Source organism: Ambystoma mexicanum, chromosome 2p, assembly GCF_040938575.1.
Source record: "Ambystoma mexicanum isolate Mex_15411 chromosome 2p, UKY_AmexF1_1, whole genome shotgun sequence".
Taxonomy (NCBI): Eukaryota; Metazoa; Chordata; class Amphibia; order Caudata; family Ambystomatidae; genus Ambystoma; species Ambystoma mexicanum.
In genome coordinates, this window is record NC_090923.1 from 1,393,942,528 (window position 1) to 1,393,965,550 (window position 23,023).

General features: G+C 45.5%; 1 protein-coding gene across 2 annotated transcripts in view; it reads left to right on the plus strand.

Annotated features, from left to right (window-relative positions):
- Positions 1-23,023, plus strand: part of PTPN23 (protein tyrosine phosphatase non-receptor type 23) — a 1,404,706-nt gene that overhangs the window by 860,023 nt on the left and 521,660 nt on the right. For both annotated transcript variants that reach the window (XM_069645828.1, XM_069645827.1), the window contains exon 15: positions 13,979-14,124. In XM_069645828.1, coding sequence (XP_069501929.1) covers positions 13,979-14,124 — 146 coding nt within the window. The remainder of the gene's footprint in view (positions 1-13,978; positions 14,125-23,023) is intronic.

Sequence of the window (23,023 nt, forward strand, 5' to 3'; positions counted from 1 at the left end):
AACTTCCATCTCAACGAGCCCTTGGTGTTACCTGTTTTCTTCCTGTCGCCTTCGTCACCGACTGAGAGGACTTTGCACTCGCTGGATGTAGCTAGAGCGCTTAAGTTCTACGTGGACTGCACGAAGAGCCTTCGGAAGACATCACAACTGTTTGTGAACTTTGGACCTGTGAACCAAGGGAAGGCCCTCTCGAAGGCTTCCATTTCCAGATGGCTCTCCGGCTGCATCATGCACTGTCACTGGTTGGCAAACCGACCGTAGCCCGGCCGTCTGAGAGCCCATTCGACCAGAGTGATCGCTGCTACCGCAGCGTTCTTGTCTGGTGTGCCCCTGCTGGACATCTGCAGGGCTGCTACGTGGAGGCCAACACACACCTTCACGAGATTCTACTGCGTCGACCGGGATTCCAGGTAGGAGTCCAGGGTTGGCCAGGCAGTGCTGCACAACCTGTTCGTCTGAAGGTGGGCCTGGTGAGGAGGCAAGAGTTGCTTAATGTTGAGTTGATGAAATGCTTAATGTTGAGCCTTGCCACCTCAACTTGTTGTGCATGTGTGTACTGCTATGTATTCTTGTATTCATGAGCATGTGAATCCATGCCAGACCCCATGCTGGAGAAGGAACAAGTTACTTACCTGTAACTGTTGTTCTCCAGCATGGGTCTGGCACGGATTCACATGCGATCCCTCCCTCCTTACCCCTCTGTGGCTCTTCTCTTGGTCCTACTGCCACTTTACGTGCTAGCTAATCTGAAGATGCCTGCCAGAGGAGGGGCTTAGGTAGAGGGCAGTCATTGGCTCGGTGAAGTATGACCCAGAGACCAGTGATTGGTTACTCGTAGAAAGACAGTTCAGAAACTAAGCTGAAACTGATTTTTTTCTTTACCGAGGATTCCCAGCCTGACGATGGGGTATATTCATGAGCATGTGACTCCATGCCAGACCCATGCTGGAGAACAGTTACAAGTAATTAACTTGTTCCTTCTCATTATTGAAAGTTATAAGAAAGCCACAAAAACTAAATTGAGTCGTCATGATTTTGCACAGTTCTTTTGTGAGAAAATTACAACTATACAGAATGAAATTCCATCTGTATCTAATATAATAGAGGGACTTTGCAGTGGAATGTTTTTGAACTGCCAGACTATTACATGATTTCTTCTCGAATGGCAAAGATAAAACCGACATACTTTGCCGATGACCCCTGTGTAGCATAAAATATTAAAGATTGCTTTTCTGTTTTTTCTCCGTTCTCCAACGAATAACAGAGTCTTCTTTAGACCAGGGTCTGTTTCAAGACAAACTGAAGACTAGGCTCATTCACCTGTTATTGGAAAAAATCCAATCTAGATATCGATCAACTGTCCAACTTTCAGCCAGTTACATCGCTCCCTTTCTTGGGAAACCTCCTGGAAAAGGTAGTAGCAGTGCAGCTGAATGGTTGGCTAAAAAGCCAAATCTATTGGCAACATTTAAATCTGGATTTAGTGAGGAGTGCAGCCTAGAAACAACAGCTTTACACATGTTAGATGATGTGTTGAGAAGCTGAGATAATGGAGGGGAATGCTTACTGGTTCGCCTAGATCTATCTGCAGCGTTCGATACGATAGACCATAAAAACCTATTGGAGACATTATAGTCCTGCAAGGGAATAGAAGGAAAGGTTTTAAACTGGTTTCGATAATTTCTCTTAGACCGTAAACAGTTTTCATGGATCAAAATCGCTCTAATGCCCTCCCTGCAGCCTATGGAGTGCCACAAGGGTCAATTGTATCTCCAATTCTATTCAACTTGTATATGGAACCACTAGGCGAAAGTGTAAAGAAAAGTCGATATGCATCAATATGCCGTCAATACGCAATTGTATTTAAAAATCTCATCCGACGATAATATGAAGAATATGGGAAATGGTTGAAAAAATAAAATGTTGGATGGAGTCACATTTCTTAAAATTAAACCACTCAAAGACAGAATTTTTGTTATTCTCACATTCATCACCAAGTGCCTGTATTGGATCATGGATGACTGAGGCTACATTTTTAGGATAATCTTTATTGTATGCTCCAAAATAGCAAAATCTTTAGGATTTACACTAGACACAAACCTGTCTTTATTCTGCATATTAATGCAATAGTTAAAAGCACACATTTCCACCTGTCCTCGCTGAGAATCCTACCTGCCAGCCTCTCATTTTAGGGCACTAGTTCAGTCACTAGTATTGCCCCTCATGGATTTGGGAAATTCTGTATGAATTGGGCTTGCTAAATCTACACTAGCCCCACTTAAGGCAGTTTTTAATTCAAATGCACGCTTAATATCTGGTGCAGGAAAATTCCGATTTTGAGCTCTCTTCACTGGCTTTCCAGTGAGTCATCAAACTTTTATTCAGCATTGAGCCTTCAGGTCAAACATAAAACATTTAAAAGGCGAAAAAAATAGTGTGTGTGTCCATCAAAGCAAGTTCTTAGCCGTTCTATTGCGCTCTACCTCATTAATGAGCTAGTGCTATTGGGCTAGAGCAGCTATGCTCAGTTTATGCATAAAGGTAGGTTAAAGTGCAAATAGCGTTATAAAACCTGCTATGAACACCAACCAGAAAATTGCCCAAGCACTCAAGACCAAAACTGTTTTCTAAAAATCATTTTATTTTATCAAAAAAATGATGCAGCACCCACCCACAGCGGGTGAAAAACGCCAGGCGTTCCACTCGACTCGCAAGCTTTCTCAGGCTTGTAGTTATTCCAAACAGTCATTTTCTCATGTGTTTATAACTTTGTAATGCAAGTGATTGGCTCCGCCCTGCTGAACAATGCGTGTCACGTTTGCTACGTGATGTCTTCACTCTGTGGAACTCTATGGTTCCAGTGGCAAAAATTACGCCGTATTGGAAAGTTAAAATATCTGTATGTTTTGTTAGTCCATGGTTTAAATAACCTATACAGAACTGTTTGTAAAATACACGCAGTAAATAGCAATGGCTTTCGCCAGCCACAATGTCTTACATTAAAGATGATGTGTGTGAAAATATACACAAGTATGAAGCGCCAGTGCGCTAGTAAGGTATTTGTTGCTGTACTGTATGAGAACAATTCCCATCGATAAGGCAATCAAACCGCACGATGGTTAAAGTGCATATGAGTGAAAGCAACTGCTGTTTACTCCCAGTTCAATTTGCTCTTGCATTCTGCCAAATGTGTTCAAATATGGTTACTCTTAACCCTGGTAGTATTGCATTCTGCCATGATCTAATACGGCATAGAGAATCACCCCATTTGACCAAGTGGACAAATAACAATGTATCAGTTCTACATGCTTAAGATCATAGCGAAAGTGCAAGTGCATATTTTACACTATCTGATTAATGAAGAAATTCTAATGCATATTTCTCACAATGTTCAATCCTATACAGAGTTACAGCCATCCATAATGTTAAGCTGGTTAATAAAGTGCAAGTGCATATATGCAATTTCATCACAATGAATAAAACCTCAGGGACGCAAAAACAAACCAATAAAAAAAGAACACAATTTACCAAAATGCATTGTATGTTGATTAAACTGTCGATGTGTAAATCTAATAGTATCTCGAATTACAAAATAACGAGCACAAGAAATAAGGTGCTGGTGCATTTATGATACAGTATCTATATCCACTTTATATAATATGGAGCAAGTTTATTGAGAGTATACAGCATGTTCCTCATTGATCAAATTCTTAAGTAGATGGAATGTATAATACAAAGTAAATGGTGCATAGAAACCTGTTAAGGGCAGGATCCTAGTGACAATCCTATCAAACTCTGGGGTTTCTAACCCTAAGAGTTGTCCTCGGATGTAGATGGCTCTTTGACGTCGACTATAACTAGAAATGACCTCAAACAGACAATCTATCTGTATATTGTGCTGGATAAAGAGAGAGTGTTTACAAATACAGGTCAAATTAAACCCAAAAAGCTATCCTGTACAAAGGTGAGGTTACTCTATACTAAGAACAGTAATGACCTTTAAGGTAATAGAGACATAATTTGACCATGGTCAAACTTAGCATGAGAACAATCACTTCTCTAAAGAGATGTCAGATTAAGAAAAAGACCATGGATGCTGATGTTCCAGAGTAATGGCTACCATTCAGTAATGATCTATTTCTTATTCTTGAAAGAAGACATAAAGTTCTGAATCTATGTTTAAGCCATTAGGTTTCAAGGTATCATATTTACAAATTAGCTTGGCTTCCAGTTCGCGTAATTTTAGCTCTCCATTGCCAATCCCAAGAAGCTCATCCTTTACGTTGTTACCATGTTTTTCAGCAAAGTGTAGCGTTAGTAGATATGTATGTTCTCCATTTTTTATGGCCCTGTAATGTTGCATGATGCGTAATTTCAGAGGACCTATTGTTGATCCAATGAATGCAAACCGCAACTACAGGGAAAATATACAGCTCAGAGAAGTGATAACATCTCAAAAAACAAGTATATTCAATCAAGGTGGTTAAAAAACAATGAGCCCTGCTCGCAGCCACAATACACAGTTTTCCCATGATTTTATACAACTCCTTTGATTTTTTTTTTTATGCCGTGAGGAGTAGTTAAAAGTGCAGTCAACCTTCCTACTTGCTGCCATACAGACTTTTAACACTTAAACATACTCAGGTCGGCCTCAGACCCAGCAATTTCTTTCTTAAGAGCCAAGATCTATGAATGTAACGTGCACACCCGAACACCACAAAGGGGTCTAGGCTCTGCCTTATTACTTTCATTGCCAAATTGGTGTCCCTACATCAAGCCTTCTGCAGAACTTGTCTCAGATACATTCGCCTTAGATGCTTGGATTTTTAAAACAGTCAAATTCTTGCCAGGTTGGCTGACAACTGACCAACAATTGTACAAACTATGCAAGTCATTACAATAAATGGAAAATAGTCTAAAAAAAAATAAAAACAACAAGACAACCAATATAAATTCTGTAAAATAAGTGCTTGCCGATTAAAACAATTCAATATTATGTAAAAAAAAACACCTTTTTAAAACCCACAGGGGTATTAAAATAAGCTCTGTTCTGAATCAGGAAAAGAGTGCAACAGAAACCAAGACATGAACCACTTAAAAACAAGTAAATAACCTGGCCTTGGGAGCAAAGAACGTCCGACTGGCTCAAGGGGCACCCAGAGTCTGATTCCCCTCACCACTTTTTCTCCCCAAGACCTGATGAAGGTGGATGCAAGGCCGACTTCCTCCCAGCCAAGACTCTTTGCTCCCCTTCTTAATGTATATCCTGCAGTACTTTAACGGAAGGTTGCGGATAACGGGTAAGGGGTATAATCCTGTGTACAATCCTGGCTGCGCCCAAGCCCAGTCAAAACTCCACCTATTCTTGTTCGTTATTGCGTCCCCTGGACACACATACGGCGCAATAACCCCCTGAGGGGCTGGGTCTGTGTCAGCGCAATGGCAACTCTGGCCTTCCTCTTCTGCAACGGTATGCAGGCTTTCACCGCTCTGGGTTGGAGGTTGCAGTTATAAGTGGTGGGTGGGCGTGGCCAGAGCTATGGACAGCAAGGAAATCCTTCGGGAGCTCACACCAAGCGGCGCCAACACTGCGCCCTTGCACGCTGCAGGCTTCCCATTGAGCACAGGATCCAGTTTAAATTGTACTGTATAATGCACAAAGCACTTTACAATAAAACAATGTACCTTAACAAGACACTGAAAATCTCTAATGGCACTCAGTTTGAGGAGTAAAGTTACAGTACAGCTGGAATCCCCCCCCCCCGATGTAGACGCTTTGTAACAATGAACCGGTCCTTGACTCGTGCCGCCTTGAAATTAAGGAATCTGCTCCCTTTAGAGGTTACAATGATTGCACAGTACCTACAATTCCGAAAAGCGGTTAAGACCTGGTTCTGGAGTGAAGTTTTATAATTAAATCGTTTTTAAGGGTAACTTTTCTTTTAAACCTCTTTCTTATGAATTTGGCTCACTCTATTTCAGCACTGTTAGGAAGAGGATTTTAGATATTAACCTATTTGTTACATCGTATATAATAGATTGTTGAACAGTATTTTTATTAATGTATTTTATTGTTAAGTAGTACAGCGCTCAGATACACTTGCTGTCTAGTCTGCACGCTTTATAAAAAATATAAATAGATAAAATTGATTTATTTGCAACAGCTCAGATCAAAAAATGACAAAGCTTCGCATCCAGATCCCCTTAAATGGGATCCTTGGGAAAATGCCCTATGGATGAATTGGTTAGGGATTTTTGCTTGCGCTTTTCTCCCGACCCCACTACTATGCAAGGTAATTCACAAACTACTATACGCGAGTGCAACAGTAATACTAATGCCACAATGTGACCGGAAAACCTGGTATCCCCATCTCCTATAGATGGCTGGTGGTGAGGCAGCTGCCATTCAAGCTAAACCCAATACACGCCCTCCTCACCCAAACATTAATTTCCTGTGTTTTCATCGCAGATGGTTTCAACATTATTTTTCCTATGGTGTTTTCACTGCAGTAGCTTTAGCTGCAAAACGTGTTTTAAATGGGGGTGGTTACCCCCCCAAACCCTCTATTGACCTACACCCACCACCTCACTTGGCTACCCACCACCTCCCAATCCCTTACCACAAACGCACAACACATTTGTTTATTTTAAAACAAATGCGGTGCAAACGGGTTGCAGTGAAAGCAGGATGGGGAAAATGTTAACATTGAAAACAGCTGCAACAAAAACTCGGTAAGCGGCAACAACAGGGTGAGCTAGCACACCCTGCCACGCAAACATTAAACTTGGCGGCTTGGCTCCCGAGGTCTTAGAATTTGGTCATTTACAATTCCTTCCTAGGTGCATGGAAATTCTAAAGTATGGGAGACATTGCCACCATAACAAGTGGAAATGTTTTGTGATATGGTGCAAAAGGCCCAAAATTGGCCCCATTGAATGCACACTTACACACATTGAAACCTACTTTCTTTATCTGCTAGACTCTGGTCCCGCATATAATTCACTGAAAGTACACTTAGCAGCTTGTATAACTTTACAACAAAAGATATCCTAGTGGAGGGTACAGTTGGTTAAGGCTGTCATGGTGGGAGTTGAGGTTGAATCTTATATTGGTTCACCCAGGGTGGGACATAAACATTGTGCTGCAGAGACTCATGGATGAACCTTTTGAGCCTATGCATAAAGCCACTCTAAGGGACCACTCTTACAAGGTGGCCTTCCTCATAGCAGCCACATCTATAAGAAGGGTTAGTGAACTACAGCCATTGTCAGTAACAGAGCCTTTCATTACCATTCATAAAAAAAAAAATCATCCCACGCACCCACGTTTTTCAAGTTCATGTTAACCATACCATTGAACTGCCCTCCTTTTTCCAGTATCCTCAAAGTAGAGGAGAGAAGGCGCTTCACACATTGGTCATGTTCTACCTATAAAGGGCAAAAGAAATACGCAAAACAGGCCAATTCTTTGTGTCATTTGCTATTGGTAGGCAGGGTGACTCAGTAACCAAGGCCACTATTTTCAGATGGATTGTTAAGTGTGTACAACTCTTATCTGCTAGTAGAAAAGACACTACCGTTTAAACCTAAGGCACCCTCTACACGCAGCTCAGGGGCTGCTCTGGTATTTATAGCAAATGTACCACTGGAAGAAATCTGAAAGCGGAAACATGGAACTCTGTGCACACTTTCACACAACGCTCCTGTGTCGGCACGCAGTCAAGGTCACACTCACAGGTGGCACACTCAGTACTTAAACTTCTCCAGCATGGGGTCTTAAATGTATTCACATGCTCATGAATATTCCCCTTCGTCAGGCTGGGAATCCTTGGAAATATTAAAGCAGTTCACTTTAAAGCTAAAACTGCGAGTCGTTTATATATAGCCTATTGATGTCACCTTGGGGTCATACTGCCCAGCCAATGACATTCGTGCTCCCTGGTGGCCATCTTCAGATTTTTACAGCACGTTTTCATGTTGGGAGTACTCGTGTTTTGCTCCTCGAAATTCGTTAAGTTTTTGCCTGTTTAAGTGAGAAAGTCTCATTTTTTCTTAATCTTTAGTCATGTAGTGACTACCAGCAGTCAGGATCCATTGCTGAATCAAGGTCCTTCCCTTGTCAGAATTCTGGAAAACCTTATCACAATTGGAAGACACCATGAGAAAAAGCCTGCGCAACTTGTAGCCTGAAAATCATCTTTATTGAAGATGGGCATCTGAAGTGCATCTAGTGCTTACATCCAGACCATGATGCGGACGGATTTTCCATCTGCCAGGCCTTCTCTTCCAAGACTCTGTATGACCGCCATCGAAGGTTAGTGGCGTGGATTGAGGAAGGGAAGGTCTCGGCGTCGGTGCACAGTCATGCCTCTTCCAGGGTCGGCAGGCCTAAAGATTGTGCTCCCTCTGACAAAGAGGTTGAAATCCTTTGAGGACACTTGCTGCGGAAGATACAAAAAGAAGCTTAGTTGCCTCATGCTCTGACTTTGTCGACAGGCACAGCGGCTGCAGAGACAAGGTCTGAGAAACACCAGTCTCCGTCGCCCTCACTGTTGATGGGCAGTTTACCGTTGAACGGCCAGGATCCGTCTTCGAGGAAATCGCTGACGCCGGCGGCGAAGCATAACACGTTGTTGACAAGAAACAAGTTGGTGGCTTAACCGTCGACGACTTCATCTTTATCACAGACCCCATCGACTACCTCATCTACCAAGTCTGTTATCCTGTCGACTAGTTCATCCACAAAGACTCATCTTCCGTCAACGACTTCAATGCAGTCGAGATCAGCATTCTTACTTTGTTTGTGGGTCTTCAAGAAGTTGCCTTGAACTGTTTGGTGAGAACCGCGGCCAGCTCCCAACATGAAAAGTGCCCTCTGCACCCTCATCGGAACCAAGCACAGAAGATTGAATTACGGAAGACCTGCAGCGTCACTGGTAGAATCGTAGTTGGAGTGGCGTCGGTAAATTAAGATACCATTTCCTGCTACCCCCTCCCTTCTTGTCCCCTCCCCCACCCCGCTGTGTCCCATCGGCTAATATTGGGTGTAGAGCCCTTCTCCCTCCCTAAACTCCCTCTGGCATGGCCTTTGGTCATCTAATCTGGGTTAAAGATCATGTCCTAAGACTTACGTTTGGGACCAGGATAGAGTGGTGTACTTACCTTATTTGAAGTTAATACTTACCTTAATTTAAAGAACTTTGAAATCACCCCCACAACCCCAGCATCAGTACTAATTTGCCTTCACTGGAGAAGCCATAGTGGAACTTCTGACTTTTTGGGCACAATGCCCCATACATCTTATGGCTGGACGTCATAAGAAAGAGGGAACTGGGGTTGTGATTATGCAAACCTGTTTTTCTACATTAAGTTAATTACTCACCTGTTGACTACTGGTATGTAATTGTATCTCTAAATGGTGAACGTATATACATGTGATATGTTTTTTTTTTTTTATTAATTGACTTTGAATATTTAATACACCACAACAAACTGAAACTGTCACCTCACCCTTCTCACGCCCCCCCCCCTCCGTTGCACGGTTGACACAGTTGTTGTTTGAGAGAAGTAGTGTGTTCAGGATATTCCCAGTAGGGGTAGTCTATGAGGACAATATTGTTCTGTGTAATCACCATGGAGAAAGTCCAGAATGGTTGTCCATTCAGTCGTAAATTTGCTTTGTTCCCCTTGGATCGTGTATGTTACCTACTCCATCGAAACAAATTCCCACCGTTTCTATATCCAGTCTAGTGTTTGTGGGGGATCTGCAGACTTCCACTTTCTAGTTATTACCAATAGGGTTGCTATCCTGAGGATTGTGTAGGGCTTTCTCTGATACTTCGGCCACTTTTTGTTATCCCCCACGCCAACAGAGTTTCCGCTAGAGACCTCTCTCTGGAAAGGTTGAAAACCCTGTGCATATGCCCCTCCACTTCCTCCCAGAACCCTTGTATTTTCAGGCAGGACCGCCAAATATGTAACCAGTCGCCCGTATCCCCACATCCCCTCCAACACTTCTCTGAGACAGAGCGTGATATTTTGTGTATCAATGTGGGTGTCTAGTGCCACTGAAACATGGTTTTAAACCAAAATTCTCTGACTTGGAGAGACCGTGTCAGCCGTGGGATATCGGACCAGAGAGAGGTCCAGTGTTCTTCCTCGAGGGGCGCCCTCGGTGTATGTTCTTATCTGAGCTGGTGGGGGGAGTGTGGAGGATGGGGGCTCATCAGTGAGAAACCTGTACAAACTAGATATCAAATGATTGTCCCCTGGATTATCGGTTATGAATCTTCCGAACAGCGTCAAGGGTCGTGTGGCAGAATTTCTGATTGGGGGGCCATCAGCCAGTGGCGCACCTGAAAATATTGGAACCTCTGAGCTTCCTCTAAGCCTAATTCTTCCTTACATTGGGTGAAGGGTTTGAGGTCATCCCCCTGAAACATGTTCCATATTTTGGTGCATCCCATGCTTATCCAGTTTGCAAAAGTCGTTCTCTGCATACCTGGGTGAACTGGGGGTTGGCAAATATTGGGGTGAAGGGAGAGGAGAATGTTCTGATGTGGTGTTGCCTGATTGCATGGTCCCATGTGTCTTCTACGAGTTTCGTGATCTCGCTGCAGTGAATGTTCTGCGGCCTGGCCTGCCTGTTGAGCCACAATTTTTCCCCCTTCCGCTGATCTATTAGCGCTGTCCCCATTTGTCCCGACCTTTTGTCTGGGTTCTCCGAATACCAGTCTTTTATCACTCGGAATTGTGCAGCCCTATAATATTCTCAGAGGTTTGGGAGACCCACGCCCCCTCTATTTGAGCGTTTTCGGCACTATTCTTGGGGGTTTATTCTTACAAATGAATTTAGAGATCATTGTATTTTGAAGATCAAAAGAACATTGACTGGATCTTGATGGGAAGGGCCTGGAATAGATGAGGATCCGGGGCAAGACAACCATTTTAATAGAGTTGACTCTACCTAACCATGTGATCGTGAGTGGAGTCCATGTGTGAAGTTGAGTTTGGATTTGGGCGAGAAGGGGCTGAAGGTTCACCTTGTACAATTCCCCCAGTGTGCGCTTGATGGAGACCCCTAGGATTCTGATATTTTTGGGGACCCACTTCAGTTGCGTTGCCTCTTTGGCTTTAGGCAGGTCATCCTAGCCAACTGATAGATTTAGAATTTCTGACTTCGGGACATTCATTTTCAATACGGCTACCTGGCCAAAGCTTCCTAGTTCTGCCACTGCTGCAGAGAGTGAAGCTGCCGGGTCCGTGATGGCCAGGGCCATATCGTCCACGTAGGCCATCAGCTTGCGCATGTCTGTGCCAAAGTGAATGCATTTGATCACTGCTGATATGCGGATCCATGTTAAGAGGTGCTCTAAGTGTAGTGTGTGGAGGGGGAGAGGGGCCAGCCCTGCCTCTTGCCCCTCTGGACAGGGACCAAGTGGGACAGCTGGCCGTTTATCAGCAGTCTAGCTTGGGGATTAGCGTGATTGGCCCGTACTATCGTGATATATTTAGGCCCGAATCCCATTGTTGGCAAAGTGTTAAACAGGAAAGCCCATTCCACCCTGTCGAACGATTTCTCTGCGTCTAATGAGACCAGCACTGCCTGGTCTCCTTTTTTGCTTACTTTTTCCAATAAATGGCAGATGCTCGGCAAGTTATCGTGGGTTTGACGGTTTTTAATAAATCCCGTTTGTTCAGGTTGGATTAGCATCGGCTTCAGATGTTCGATGCGGTTCACCAGGACTATAGTGTATATTTTCCCATCCAAATTCATGAGTGCAATTGGCCTATAAGACCCACACTTGGTCGGATCTTTGCCCGGCTTTGGGAACAAAATTATCTTAGCCTCTTCCATGGTGGGCGTGACTGTGCCCGAGATAGTAAATGAATTGAAGAGCTCAGTGAGTTTGGGGACCAGGATCGGGCTAAATATTTTATAGAAGGCTGCGGAAAAGCCATCTGGGCCTTGCGCTTTGTTTAGGGGGAGATTTGAAATGGCCTTCTGGACTTATTCTCAGGTAATGTCAATTTCTAACTGGTCCCGTTCTAAAGTTGGGATAGTATTCAGTGGAGTCGTCCATAGATATTCATGCTGGAGTTGCAGGTCTGGGTGTTCTGATTCATACAGGGTGGAATTGTGCTGTGATTTGGTCAGCTGTCATTACCAGAGTGCCCCGGGACCTCCACCCCCAGGATAGTTTGAGTTGTGTTTCTTTCTCGGTTGTCGCGCTAGTAGTGTATCCGCCTTGTTTGCTTTAATGTAGAGCTTTTGCCTAAGGAAGAGCAGGCTTTTTTCTGCATGTTTCGTGTGTATATGGTTTAGTCTACCCTTTGCATCCCTGTACGCCCTCTGGAGCCACGTACTGGAGTCTGTCTCCATTTGCTTCATTATGGTTATCAGTTCCTTTTCAAGATCTGCTTCTAATTCCTTCCTTTGTTTGCCCCTGTGTGCCGCTACCGTTATAAGGTTGCTCCTATTGGTTGCCTTAAAGGCGTCCCATCGAGGGGCTTGGCTGATCTCCCCACTGGGGTTTAAAGAGAAATATTCCCGAATTTTCTGCCCCATCTGCTCGCAGATGACCTGATCCATCTGCAGTCCCCCAGGGAATTTCCATGTCCAGTGAGTGCTTCTCATATTCGGGAGGGAGAGGGTGAGTGTTATCGGGGCGTGGTCGGAAACGGTAATGGTATGAATAGAAATATCAGAGATGCAGCCTATTAATGTGGTTGAAGCCCAAATGTAATCGATCCTGCAGAACAACTTAGGCACATGGGAGCAATGTGTGTACGCTAAATCCTCCCCTCCCAGCGCTGTCCATACATCTCTAAGTACCAATTGCTCAGATTTGGTGTTAAGGGCTTTGTACGCCGGGGGCTAGGGAATATTTTGTACTCGTGCTTTTGTCATGCGCCGGGTTCCATGCAATGATATAGTCCCCTAGTAGGATGGTCTCGCCCTCCCCAAATCGCTCTAACCGCGTCAGGGCCTTTTTCAGAAACCTCTCTTGTCCTGTGTTCGGGGCTTCTATTGAGGCTACCCACAGAGTGATCTGACTCAGCTTAGCAAGAACGAAAATATAGCGGCCTTCCTTTAGCCTAGAGGTTTGATTTGAATGCCAGGAGCACCCCTACTATTTTCTTTTTGGCATTGGCCTGGATAATTTGGGGGTACTGTCATAGCTTTAGCCTATGGCGGTCATGTAGTCTAATGTGTCTCTTGCAGGGCAAGTATGTCAGGCTGGTGTGTGGAGAGAAGGCGTTCTAGTTTCTGCCTTTTTACTGGGGTATGCACTGTAATTTTGAGGGTGCTCCTACCCAGTGTTTCATCTACAAATCTGAGAAATCCAGTTAATTTCAGCAGGTCAATGCAATTAGCGGACAGCCTGCCTGTAAAAATGGCTCAAATAATTTTGAGTGAAACACTGTAAAGCATACTCTCAATGTATTGTGCTGCAGAACCCTTAGGTGTTTCACATTGGTCGTAATATGTGAAAAAACACCAATGGTGGGCTGAAGTACAATCTATCAGTATTTCTCCAAATGTACATAGGTGTTTGCATCTTTCCTTTGCAAACAATGTTTAGGCTACATTTAAATGCTAAAACACCTTTTTATAGGTGATTGATTTAAAACCATGTTTAGAAACAAGCAATTCCTGTCATAAGGTGGTCCCTGAGCTTGCTCATATGTAGCAATATTATAGCACTACAGATAAGCAACATTTCATGTTTCACTTTCAAACACAACACAAGTAGCTTTTGTCATTTACTTATGGTAATCCGTTCTGATATAAAAGTGACTAAATAGTGTTTTGAGTATGCTGATCAGCTGTTTGACACCTGTGTTTAGTGTGCCACAGTGGATTGTTCCTATGGACCCGTGCCTACAGCATGCCTCCTGTATTCTGCTTGATGCAAACTGATGCAATATGTACTCCTTTGCTAACATGAGTATGCTTTCTTCATCCTCTTTGCAGCCAGTTCATTGACTCCTTGCAGCTGGACCCCGACACAGTTGATAACCTTGATTTATACAGCCACATTCCACCTGTGCTGATGGAGAAGTGTGCCGCATTGAGTGTCCGACCAGACACTGTAAAGAGCCTTGTGCAGTCCATGCAAGGTAAGCTTTCATCAAGACATTCATCACTTCTTATACTGTAGTTACTGTTATGCCTCTTCTATAGCCTACTGCACAGGTACCTAATAATGATGCTTATTCACAATCCTTCCCAGCCCATCCCACATATTGTTGCTCCTGTTTCACCCCTTGCCTTTCAACATTTCACCAGGGAGATACTATTTGAGGGTGAGGAATTTTGTACCACAGACAATGACTTGACTAATGCTTTTGGCCGGGTAGGATTTTTTTCGGATAAATACTAAGTGAGCATTCTGCACTAAGACAGTGCACTATACATGTACTAAGTGCAAAACTGTGCGCACCATTGTGTTCCTGAACCTGCAAGTCAGTAAATCGGCAAGCAAATGTTCTGTATAGGATACATCTGCATGCTAGTACTCCTATTCCAGCAAAAGTATTTTACCTCTTTATTGCAGTAATAGACAGAGGCGCCCTGTTGGCTAGGTTCTTTCCGAAATGCATTGGCTTTTGTTTCAGTTTTCCTCTGCACATGTTTTTATTGTATAATCATTTTGATTTATATAGCATACAGATTTGTCTCTTGCCTCCAAAATACTAAGTGCTGATGTTCATTTGTTTAAGTGCACTTGCACTGATCCTTTGAGCGCACAACATTGAGGCTCCCCTACACCCAATCTGTTTTTAACCTCTTTATTTTTGTCATGCAGTGCTTTACTTCCTTTTAACGTTAATATATACTTTCAGAATGTTACAACGAATTCCACAAAAATGCAATGTTTTAAATTGACTCCACTACATTTCCATGTATTGTGAAGCCTGTTTTTTCTTGTCACATTTTGGTCTGTTTCCCTTCGTGGGGTAAAACACTAAAACAAAACAAACACAATATTTTCAATATCTATGCATATCTAAACTTTATGCTTCTGTCTAATGTGGTTTTCCATTCTCAATGTACAATGCATACCATGCTTCTCCAAACTCCATTTATTACACACACTTCATTTTTGTTCAGTAATGTGGAACCAAGTGGTAAAGAAAGTCACCCTGATCCGTTGTCGCCTGTTCATATGCATTTGTCCTCATCCTAGATTTAAAGCAACACCTTTCCCAAGAAGAATTGTAGATTAATTCATTTCTAATGGATTCCAGTCTCCAACGGATTCCTTATCTATATCCATTTCCCAGCCCAGCTGCTCTTAGGAAACATCAATGGACAAAGCACAGATCTGAGTCTACTCCACCTGATGCCTTTACGTGCACTGCTACGGATGTGACTCCGGGCCAGTATTTATTGGTTGCTTTTTTCCACATACTCTGTTTGCTCCACGAACATCACTTCATTTGAAATTATTACCTTCAACGTTTCCCGCCATGTTGAATGTGACAAATGTCCTTGGGGTTTAAGCCCCACGATGACTGCAGACGTCAGATGTCTGTCTCTGACCCCACATGAGCTGTCTATACTGTCTAGGGGAGGTTCATGACACTGAGGAATGGCGCTTCGAGAGCGGGCAGCAAAACGCTTCAACTTTTTCCTCAAGTAAAGTGGTGACAGACAGCCCGTTGTGGACTCAGCGCATGTAGCGCCGGACAAAAGAGTGGTCCTCGGTCTGCAAAGACAAGAAGCACTGCACAAGGTCTTGTTTACCCAGTAGTTCCTCCAAACGACATTTAGTACTCTTTGAAGAAAAGAAGTTACCGCCCCAGCGATTCCTCTGTGGAGTGGTTGCTGCAAGTGTCCTTTTCCACTCAATCTTCCACACCAGAGGAATGGGAGGTCTTTCAGGTCAAGGTGCTTGATTTCTTTGCCAAGGTGGCGACTGCTTAGGCACCGTCTGAGTTCACTGCGCTCGAACGAACTGGCAGAGACTGGTTAAAAAAAGCCTGCAACCATACACCCTTCGGCTCAGCCATGTCTCTGGCAGGCTAAGACCCCTCTCTGCTCTGCACTGCTCGGTCTTCCAATGTCTGTCTTTCGGCTTCAGCTCCTCAAACCACAGCACCATTTACGCCAAGATTCTACTAGATTATGCCCCACACGGTAGGGGCACAATTATGGCTCAAATGGAGAACATTTACTAAAAGGAGGGTGATTCCCATCCCCTCCAGACTTGAACCCTTGGGTTCCCAGAGAGATCAGGGACTTCCCTACGTAATTTTTTGGCGAGAAAGGAGACTTGCTGAATCTTGCAGCTGATTTGCAGAAGGCCTGGACACTAAGCCAGAGTTAAAAAAAAAAAAAAAAAAAAAAGAAAAACACTTTATTTAATACTGGCATGAAATCAGCAAGAATCTCGGTATAATAGCTTGTTCAGTAGGATAACATGAGTATACATCATAACGTACAGGTGCATGTAGTGTATTGGAATATAAGCAGTGCACGAAGTTCATATTTCCGCCTATCCCTCTTCCTCTTCTATGTGGTCTTCAGGGTTTTGTAGGTAGTTCCTGAGGGGGCCCCAAATGTCTTTTGGTTTGGAAGTAGCGTGTACGCTTTGCGTATAGGTCTCTTTGCGTTCCTTAACCTGTATCAGGTCTCGTAGCGAGGTCTGGATGGCAGGGGAGGTTTTGGATTTCCATTTCCTGAGGATATTACGTTTGGCCACTGCTCCCGCCACGGCAAACAGTCTTTGGGTCTTTATCGAGGCCTTAACAATGTCTCCTAGTAGGTACTTTAGTGGAGCCGCTGGGATATGGGTGTTCAGTATGTCACTCATTGTCTCTGCTATTTCCTCCCAGAATTGTCAGATTGGTGGGCAACTCCAGTTAATGTGGATTGCTTCCGCCGCCAACACACCACATTTGGGATATGCGGCTTGTTTAGAGGGGTCAAACTTGGTGATCCTACTGGGGGTGATATGCAGTTGGCTCAGAATTTAACCCCAAACAAATTGTTTCTGTCAAACGGAATGTCCATGATCTTAACCTAGACATCTGGGATGAAACCAGAGGTCCTCAACCATGAGCACCTCCTCAACACTGTTCCCACTGAGCAATGTGTGAGTCACACAGTCAGACTTATCTAGGCCCGTTGAAGAATTTGACTGAATGCCTCTTTGCTGTCTTGACCAGGGCTTGAAAGCTTTCCCTCATATCTCCTGCAGTGAGGTGGCCCGTGACCCCTGAAAGATTATCTTTTTGTTGCTTTCTTCCCATAGACTTCTATGAAGCACCCTTCTTTTTACTTTGTTTAGACTCCCATCCAGACTTTTTGGAGGTCAATAAAGCCTTCTGGTTTTCTTCCCTTGTGTTTTGGCCATTCTCATGGGGAAACTGATTAGTTAATAAGACACTCCATACACAGTACTGAGAGGCTATCTCTTTGTGACTATCTTGTATTATTAGAATTGCGCATTTATCACCTTAAAGTGAAGTGCAGTTCGGTTACTTTGTATCCTTATAACTTTTTTGATAATGGCTTTTTTTGGGTTACTTTTGCAATGTGATTTATACTTTTTACTTGTGTACTTTTGCATTTACAGCAAAGGGCTGCTAAAGGTGTGCCTAGCACTCTAAGATGGCCATATCACAAGATTTAAGCTCCTTCTTTTGGCCATATTGTTGTTTGGCCTTCTTCCTGGCTTCGCGGGTCAGGAAATGTCATATATAGAATGCCCTTTCCCAGGCAAAGCTGCTGGGAGAAGGAGCAGAGGAAACACTGTAAGAGTTCATGCTCGCCAAGTGAGTCCTCATCTTCACTCTTCAATGGATTGCCTTTCTCCCGCAGATTCCTCATGTAGATATCCATTCCAGCGTCAGCTGCTGGGAAAACATTTCGACACACTGCGTAGTGCCCCTTTACTCAGCCGTCCAGCCACCTTGACTCTATGCTTGGTTGTCGACTCTGGACATGATGTTGGTCGTTGTACGTATACTGCATCATAACGCCCCCGTACCCAGCTCCTTTTTTCCCTGCACTCAGCGCATTGCTCGAGAGGAACACTGCATCGATAACTTCGATTTCACTCAACATTTTGTCTGTCTTTTTGTCTTTTTTTTGCTTGACACAAGCTCAAAGTTGTCCATGCCCCGAGTCTTGGGAATGAAACACTGCTTAGACTGCAGCTTGCAAGTGTCCGTGACCGATCCACAGGACATCTGCGCATGGTGCCTCAGCACCTGTCACGACACCGAGAGCTGTACGTTGTGTGGCAAAATGAACCAGAAGTCCCTCTCGGAACGGACGGCAAAGCTCTCTGTAGTCCAACCACCGTCCAAATCCTTGGCACGGTCGACCTTTCGGTCTTCGGTAGCTGAACCGGAGGGGCCTACCCCAGGAAAAGAGGAGATGCATAGGCGAAAAACTAAAAAGCTATCTTTTTTTAAAACATTTTTTATTTATTTTTAATATCACACCAACTTATAGACATTACATTATAGGTAACAACATATCACACCGGAGTTGGACATTATGTCACTACCCGCAGACTCCAGGCTGCTTTTCAGCACCTGATGGCTAAGCTAGCAGATATCTTGGTTCTCTCAGCGCCATCTATGTCCAGAGTGCAGTACGAGCTCTGCGACATTCTGGATGATAACCAGTAGGAGGAGACCCTGCCATCTTTCAACGTGGCGTTTGAGGCCCCAGTGATGGAAGTGTGGGCGAAAGCTGCTTCTGTGGCCACAGTGGACAGAGAGCTGGCAAGAAAGCACTGGCCTGCGCCTTTGGACCCGGCCTTCCTCTGTGCCCATGCTTCGCCTGAAAGCTTGGTAGTGCAATGCCCAACAGCGATCCTGAAGGCATCTAACTTCCCGTCCCTTCCACCAGACAGGGACATAAAGAGGCTTGACACATGGGGTAAGTAGGTGTAGGCATCTGGTCTGCTGTTGCCAGTGCGGCTGAGCATGTTCCAGAAGGGTTGATGAGGGATGGTTTTCTGTCCCTCGTCTCTGATGGTACGGAGGCGGCACAGCAGATGCTGCAATCCGGCTTAGATACCACAGACTGTGGGGGCAGGTCCATGGCTACTGGCACTGTGGTTAGATGCCATTCTTGGCTTCGGATGTCTGGGTTAGTGCCCGACCTGCAAACAAGGTTACTTGATATGCTGTTTGACGGCCAGTACTTGTTTGGAGCCAAGGAAGACGACGCCCCCCTGAAGGTCCAGAGCTACTGCAGTCCAGCAGCCCACTACAAGATCCTCCACACGAGGCAGCGGTTTTTGCCCCTTACATTGTTTACCCAGAGGGGCCGTGGGCAAGGCAACCCGGGAAGAGGCCATTGCACAAACTTCCCAAGGGGTAGAGGAAGAGGAGCACAGAGGGAGAATCGCAGCAGCCACTGTTCCCTCTGCTCCCTTTTCTACAATGTCCCCCGGACAACTGTCCTCGATCAACACCTTTCTTGTGACACCTTCTGGAGGAGGTCCTTCAGCTTCTACCGAAGGAAGCTATCAAACTAGTTACAAGCTCGGAACGAGGGAGTGGCTGGTGCTCCACCTACTTTCTGGTGCCCAAGAAGGACGGAGCCTTGCGCCTCATTCTGGATCTGCGGTTACTGAATTTGTTCCTTCGCAAGGACACATTCAAGATGGTCACCCTGGCCCAGATCCTGCAAGTCCTCAATCTGCAGGGCTGGTTGGTTTCCCTGGACCTTCAGGACGCTTACTTCCATGTGCCAATTCATCTCAAGCACAGGAAGTACCTGAGGTTCATGGTGGGCCAACAACTTTACCAATTCAAGGCCCTGCCATTTGGTCTTTCGTCAGCACCCATGGTTTTCACCAAACTGTTTGCCGTGGTAGTGGCTTGACTCGGGAAAGCAGCGTTCATTTCTTTGCCTACCTGGACTGGCTAGTCCAAGCTTGCTCTCCATAGTTAGTGTCTGAGCATCTAGTCTGTACATGCACTTTTGCACAGTTTGGGCTTTTGCATGAACTTCAAAAAGTTTCAGGTTCTTCTGTCCCAGTCTCTCAGATTCATCGAAGCAATCTTGGACAATCACCTGGGCAGGTCTTTCCTGGTCCAGGATCAAGTGGCAAACATTTCTCAGATGGTGTATGTCTTGCAGTCGCAGGCACAATTCCGAGCCTCGGCCTTCCTGCGCCTTTTGAGCCTCCTGCATCCTAGTGGTGCCGGAGGCAAGGCTCCACATGAGATTGCTTCAGTGGCTTATTCCTTGCCAATGGCCGCTGTTTCATGCTGTCATGATGCCTACCTCCAAGGAGCCAGGTCCGACCCAGCAACCCCAGAGGCAGGCATCATTCCCCCCAGGGAAGTTCCAGCGGGCCCAAGCTGGGGCCCTTTGGACGCAGTCCAGGCGCCTTAGGCGCCAGGCTCATTTTGGACCCCAGTCCTGGCGCCTTAGGCGCCAGGCTCATAAAGCTGGACATGTGTTCAAGTGTTCAAGTGTGCACTTACCTGATGCAGACCATGCTGCTACATCCAGGCCCTCTTGAGGCCTGAATGGGACTACTTTACCTGTGGGGACTACTTTCCACCCGGGTGTGGTCGGGGAAGGATACATACCTGATCGGTGGAAGGATACATACCTGGAACTTCTTCCAAAGCTATTTAAACCCCACCCGAACAACCACACGTGCTTCGCGTTGTTCTGCACCTAGCAGCTGGACGCTCACCGTGTCTGCTCCTGCTTCTGGACTTCAGCCACGCCTGTCAGCATCCTGGGACATCTGCAAAGGGTGATAAGAAGAGAATTGGTGAGGAAGAAGGCCTTACCTGCTAAACCTGCATCACGGAGACATCTCACCGACGATCCTGAAAAGGAAGACATCATTTTTAAAAGCATTTCGCTCCGATCGCTGCAGCGCTGCATTTCACTCACCTTTCTTGGGCGCCTCCATCTTCAGCAGCGATCATCCGGATCCGCAGCCACTTCCCAGAGCCTAGAGAGAAAAAGACAAGAACACAAGGTGAGAGAAAGAAGGGAATAGGAAAAGCTCAGTTTCCTTCTAAGACTTACCTGTTGGGTCATTCCCATTTCATTTCGGGTCTTGCTGCTTCCAGGCATTTTACGGACCCCGGCCCCTATGTGGAAAAAAGACAAAGACATTAGATGAGCGAATGCAAAAACATTACCTGAGCGCTCATCTAGGACTTACCTGATCTTTACTGGAACTGCACGTTTCACTTCGGGTCGGCGCCATATCTCCGGCATTCCGAACCCCGGCCCCTATGGGGAAAAGACATCAACATTAGCGCTTTGTTGCAAGAAGTCGCCAAAGGAATCTTCATTCATCACCTGAAAAAGACAATGAACATTATTATTTAAAGCTTGAACTTTTGAACTTGCAACAGAACTTTTACAGCGCCTTACCAGTATAATCAAGCTTACCTGAACTCCCATCCAACCTCAATCCAGTGAAGTAACTGGATTCAACGCGCCCCTGCGTCAGAAGCAGGATGGAGAGCTTGTCCTTTCAGACCCTAAGGAGGATATTCCTGCGAGCCAGATTAGCCAGAGTTGAGGGGCCCGTCCTATCCATCTTCAGAGCCCTGCGCTTCACCATTGAAGAGGCATCAGCACTCGAAACCAGGCCAGCTCCCCCGTGGGAATCAGGTGAGCGTGACACATGCCAGATGTCGAGCCTTCTGGAGATATCGAGTGGAGTGGCCGTGGATTTAGCGTGGTGGGCCAAGTGGAACAACTTGCTGAAGGGCGCGTTGTTTCGACAACCTTGGCCCCGTGTGATGGTGGTCACGGATGCATGTCTGACCGGTTGGGGTGCTCACTTGGATCTTACAGGGATCAACCTTTCTTCTCCCGCAGTCTCTCAGGAACACATCAAATTGCTGAAGCTTAGAGCGATCAGGCTGGCACTGGTTTCTTTCTTCCTCTCTGTAAAACACAGCACTGTGCTGATCCTGATTGACAACACAGTGGCCATGAACTATCTCAACAAATGAGGTGGAGTAGGGTCTTTACCTCTGTGCAGAGAAGCAATGACACTGTGGTTCAATGTATTGCTATTCTCCCACTGAATCCTCATCTTGATAGATATCCTTGTCTAGCTCTGCTGCTCAGAATTGTTTTCACAGGGGGCGTAGAGGACCTTGACTCAGCCATCGATCCGTCTTGCATGGTGGCCGATCGTCTGCTCCGGAAGTGACGCCATATACCACGTCACTACGCCCAGTGCCTCAGTTCCTTTTTTCGCGCGCTCACACTCTGCATCAGGAACCTACTTGAGTTTCACTCAACGTTTTCACAAACTTTATTTCGATTTACCTCGACCATGTCTTCACACCGGATTGCGGGTTTCAAGCGGTGCTCTGATTACGAGGCCAAAATGTTGGTGACGGACCCGCACAATGTCGGTTTGTGGTATTTGGGTTCCACTCACGACACGGGGGCCTGCTTGTCATCGGCCAAGATGCAACCCAAGTCCCTGCGAGACAGAGCAGGTAAGCTGGGCCTGGGCTGTCTGTCGCCGAAGTCTCTGCCGCGGTCTCTCGTCCAGTCATCTAAGGCTGAGATTGAGGAGCCCACTCAACCCGTCGAGAGCCGGCACTGAAAGAAAACAAAAAAGAGTTCCCACTCCAGAAGCCATTCCTCATCCTTTTTCTCACCGAAGAAGCAACGCTACCATTGGCGAGAATCGGATTCTTCCTCAGAGCGAGGAAAGCCCTCTAAGGGACCGACCACTCAGGAAGAGTGGGATTTGTTTAAAAAATAAATGCTTGACATGTCAACAGGTGACTGTCGTCGCGGCTCCAACCCGTGACCAGCAGGCTTTGGCAGCAAAAGCAGCGCTTGGTACCCCCGACCCCTCACTTGCCAAGAAGTCGATGCCTTAGACACCAACTGAGCTTTCGAGTTCCATGCCCCATGAGGCCAGAAAATCCCCCTCTAGAAGCCTCTCCCACGGCACCCATCACCCGTCGGAGCTTTTGGCACTGATACCTAATCCATCAGCCTCTAGGGCTCCGCTGCAGGCTAAGCCCTCGGCCTCTGCAT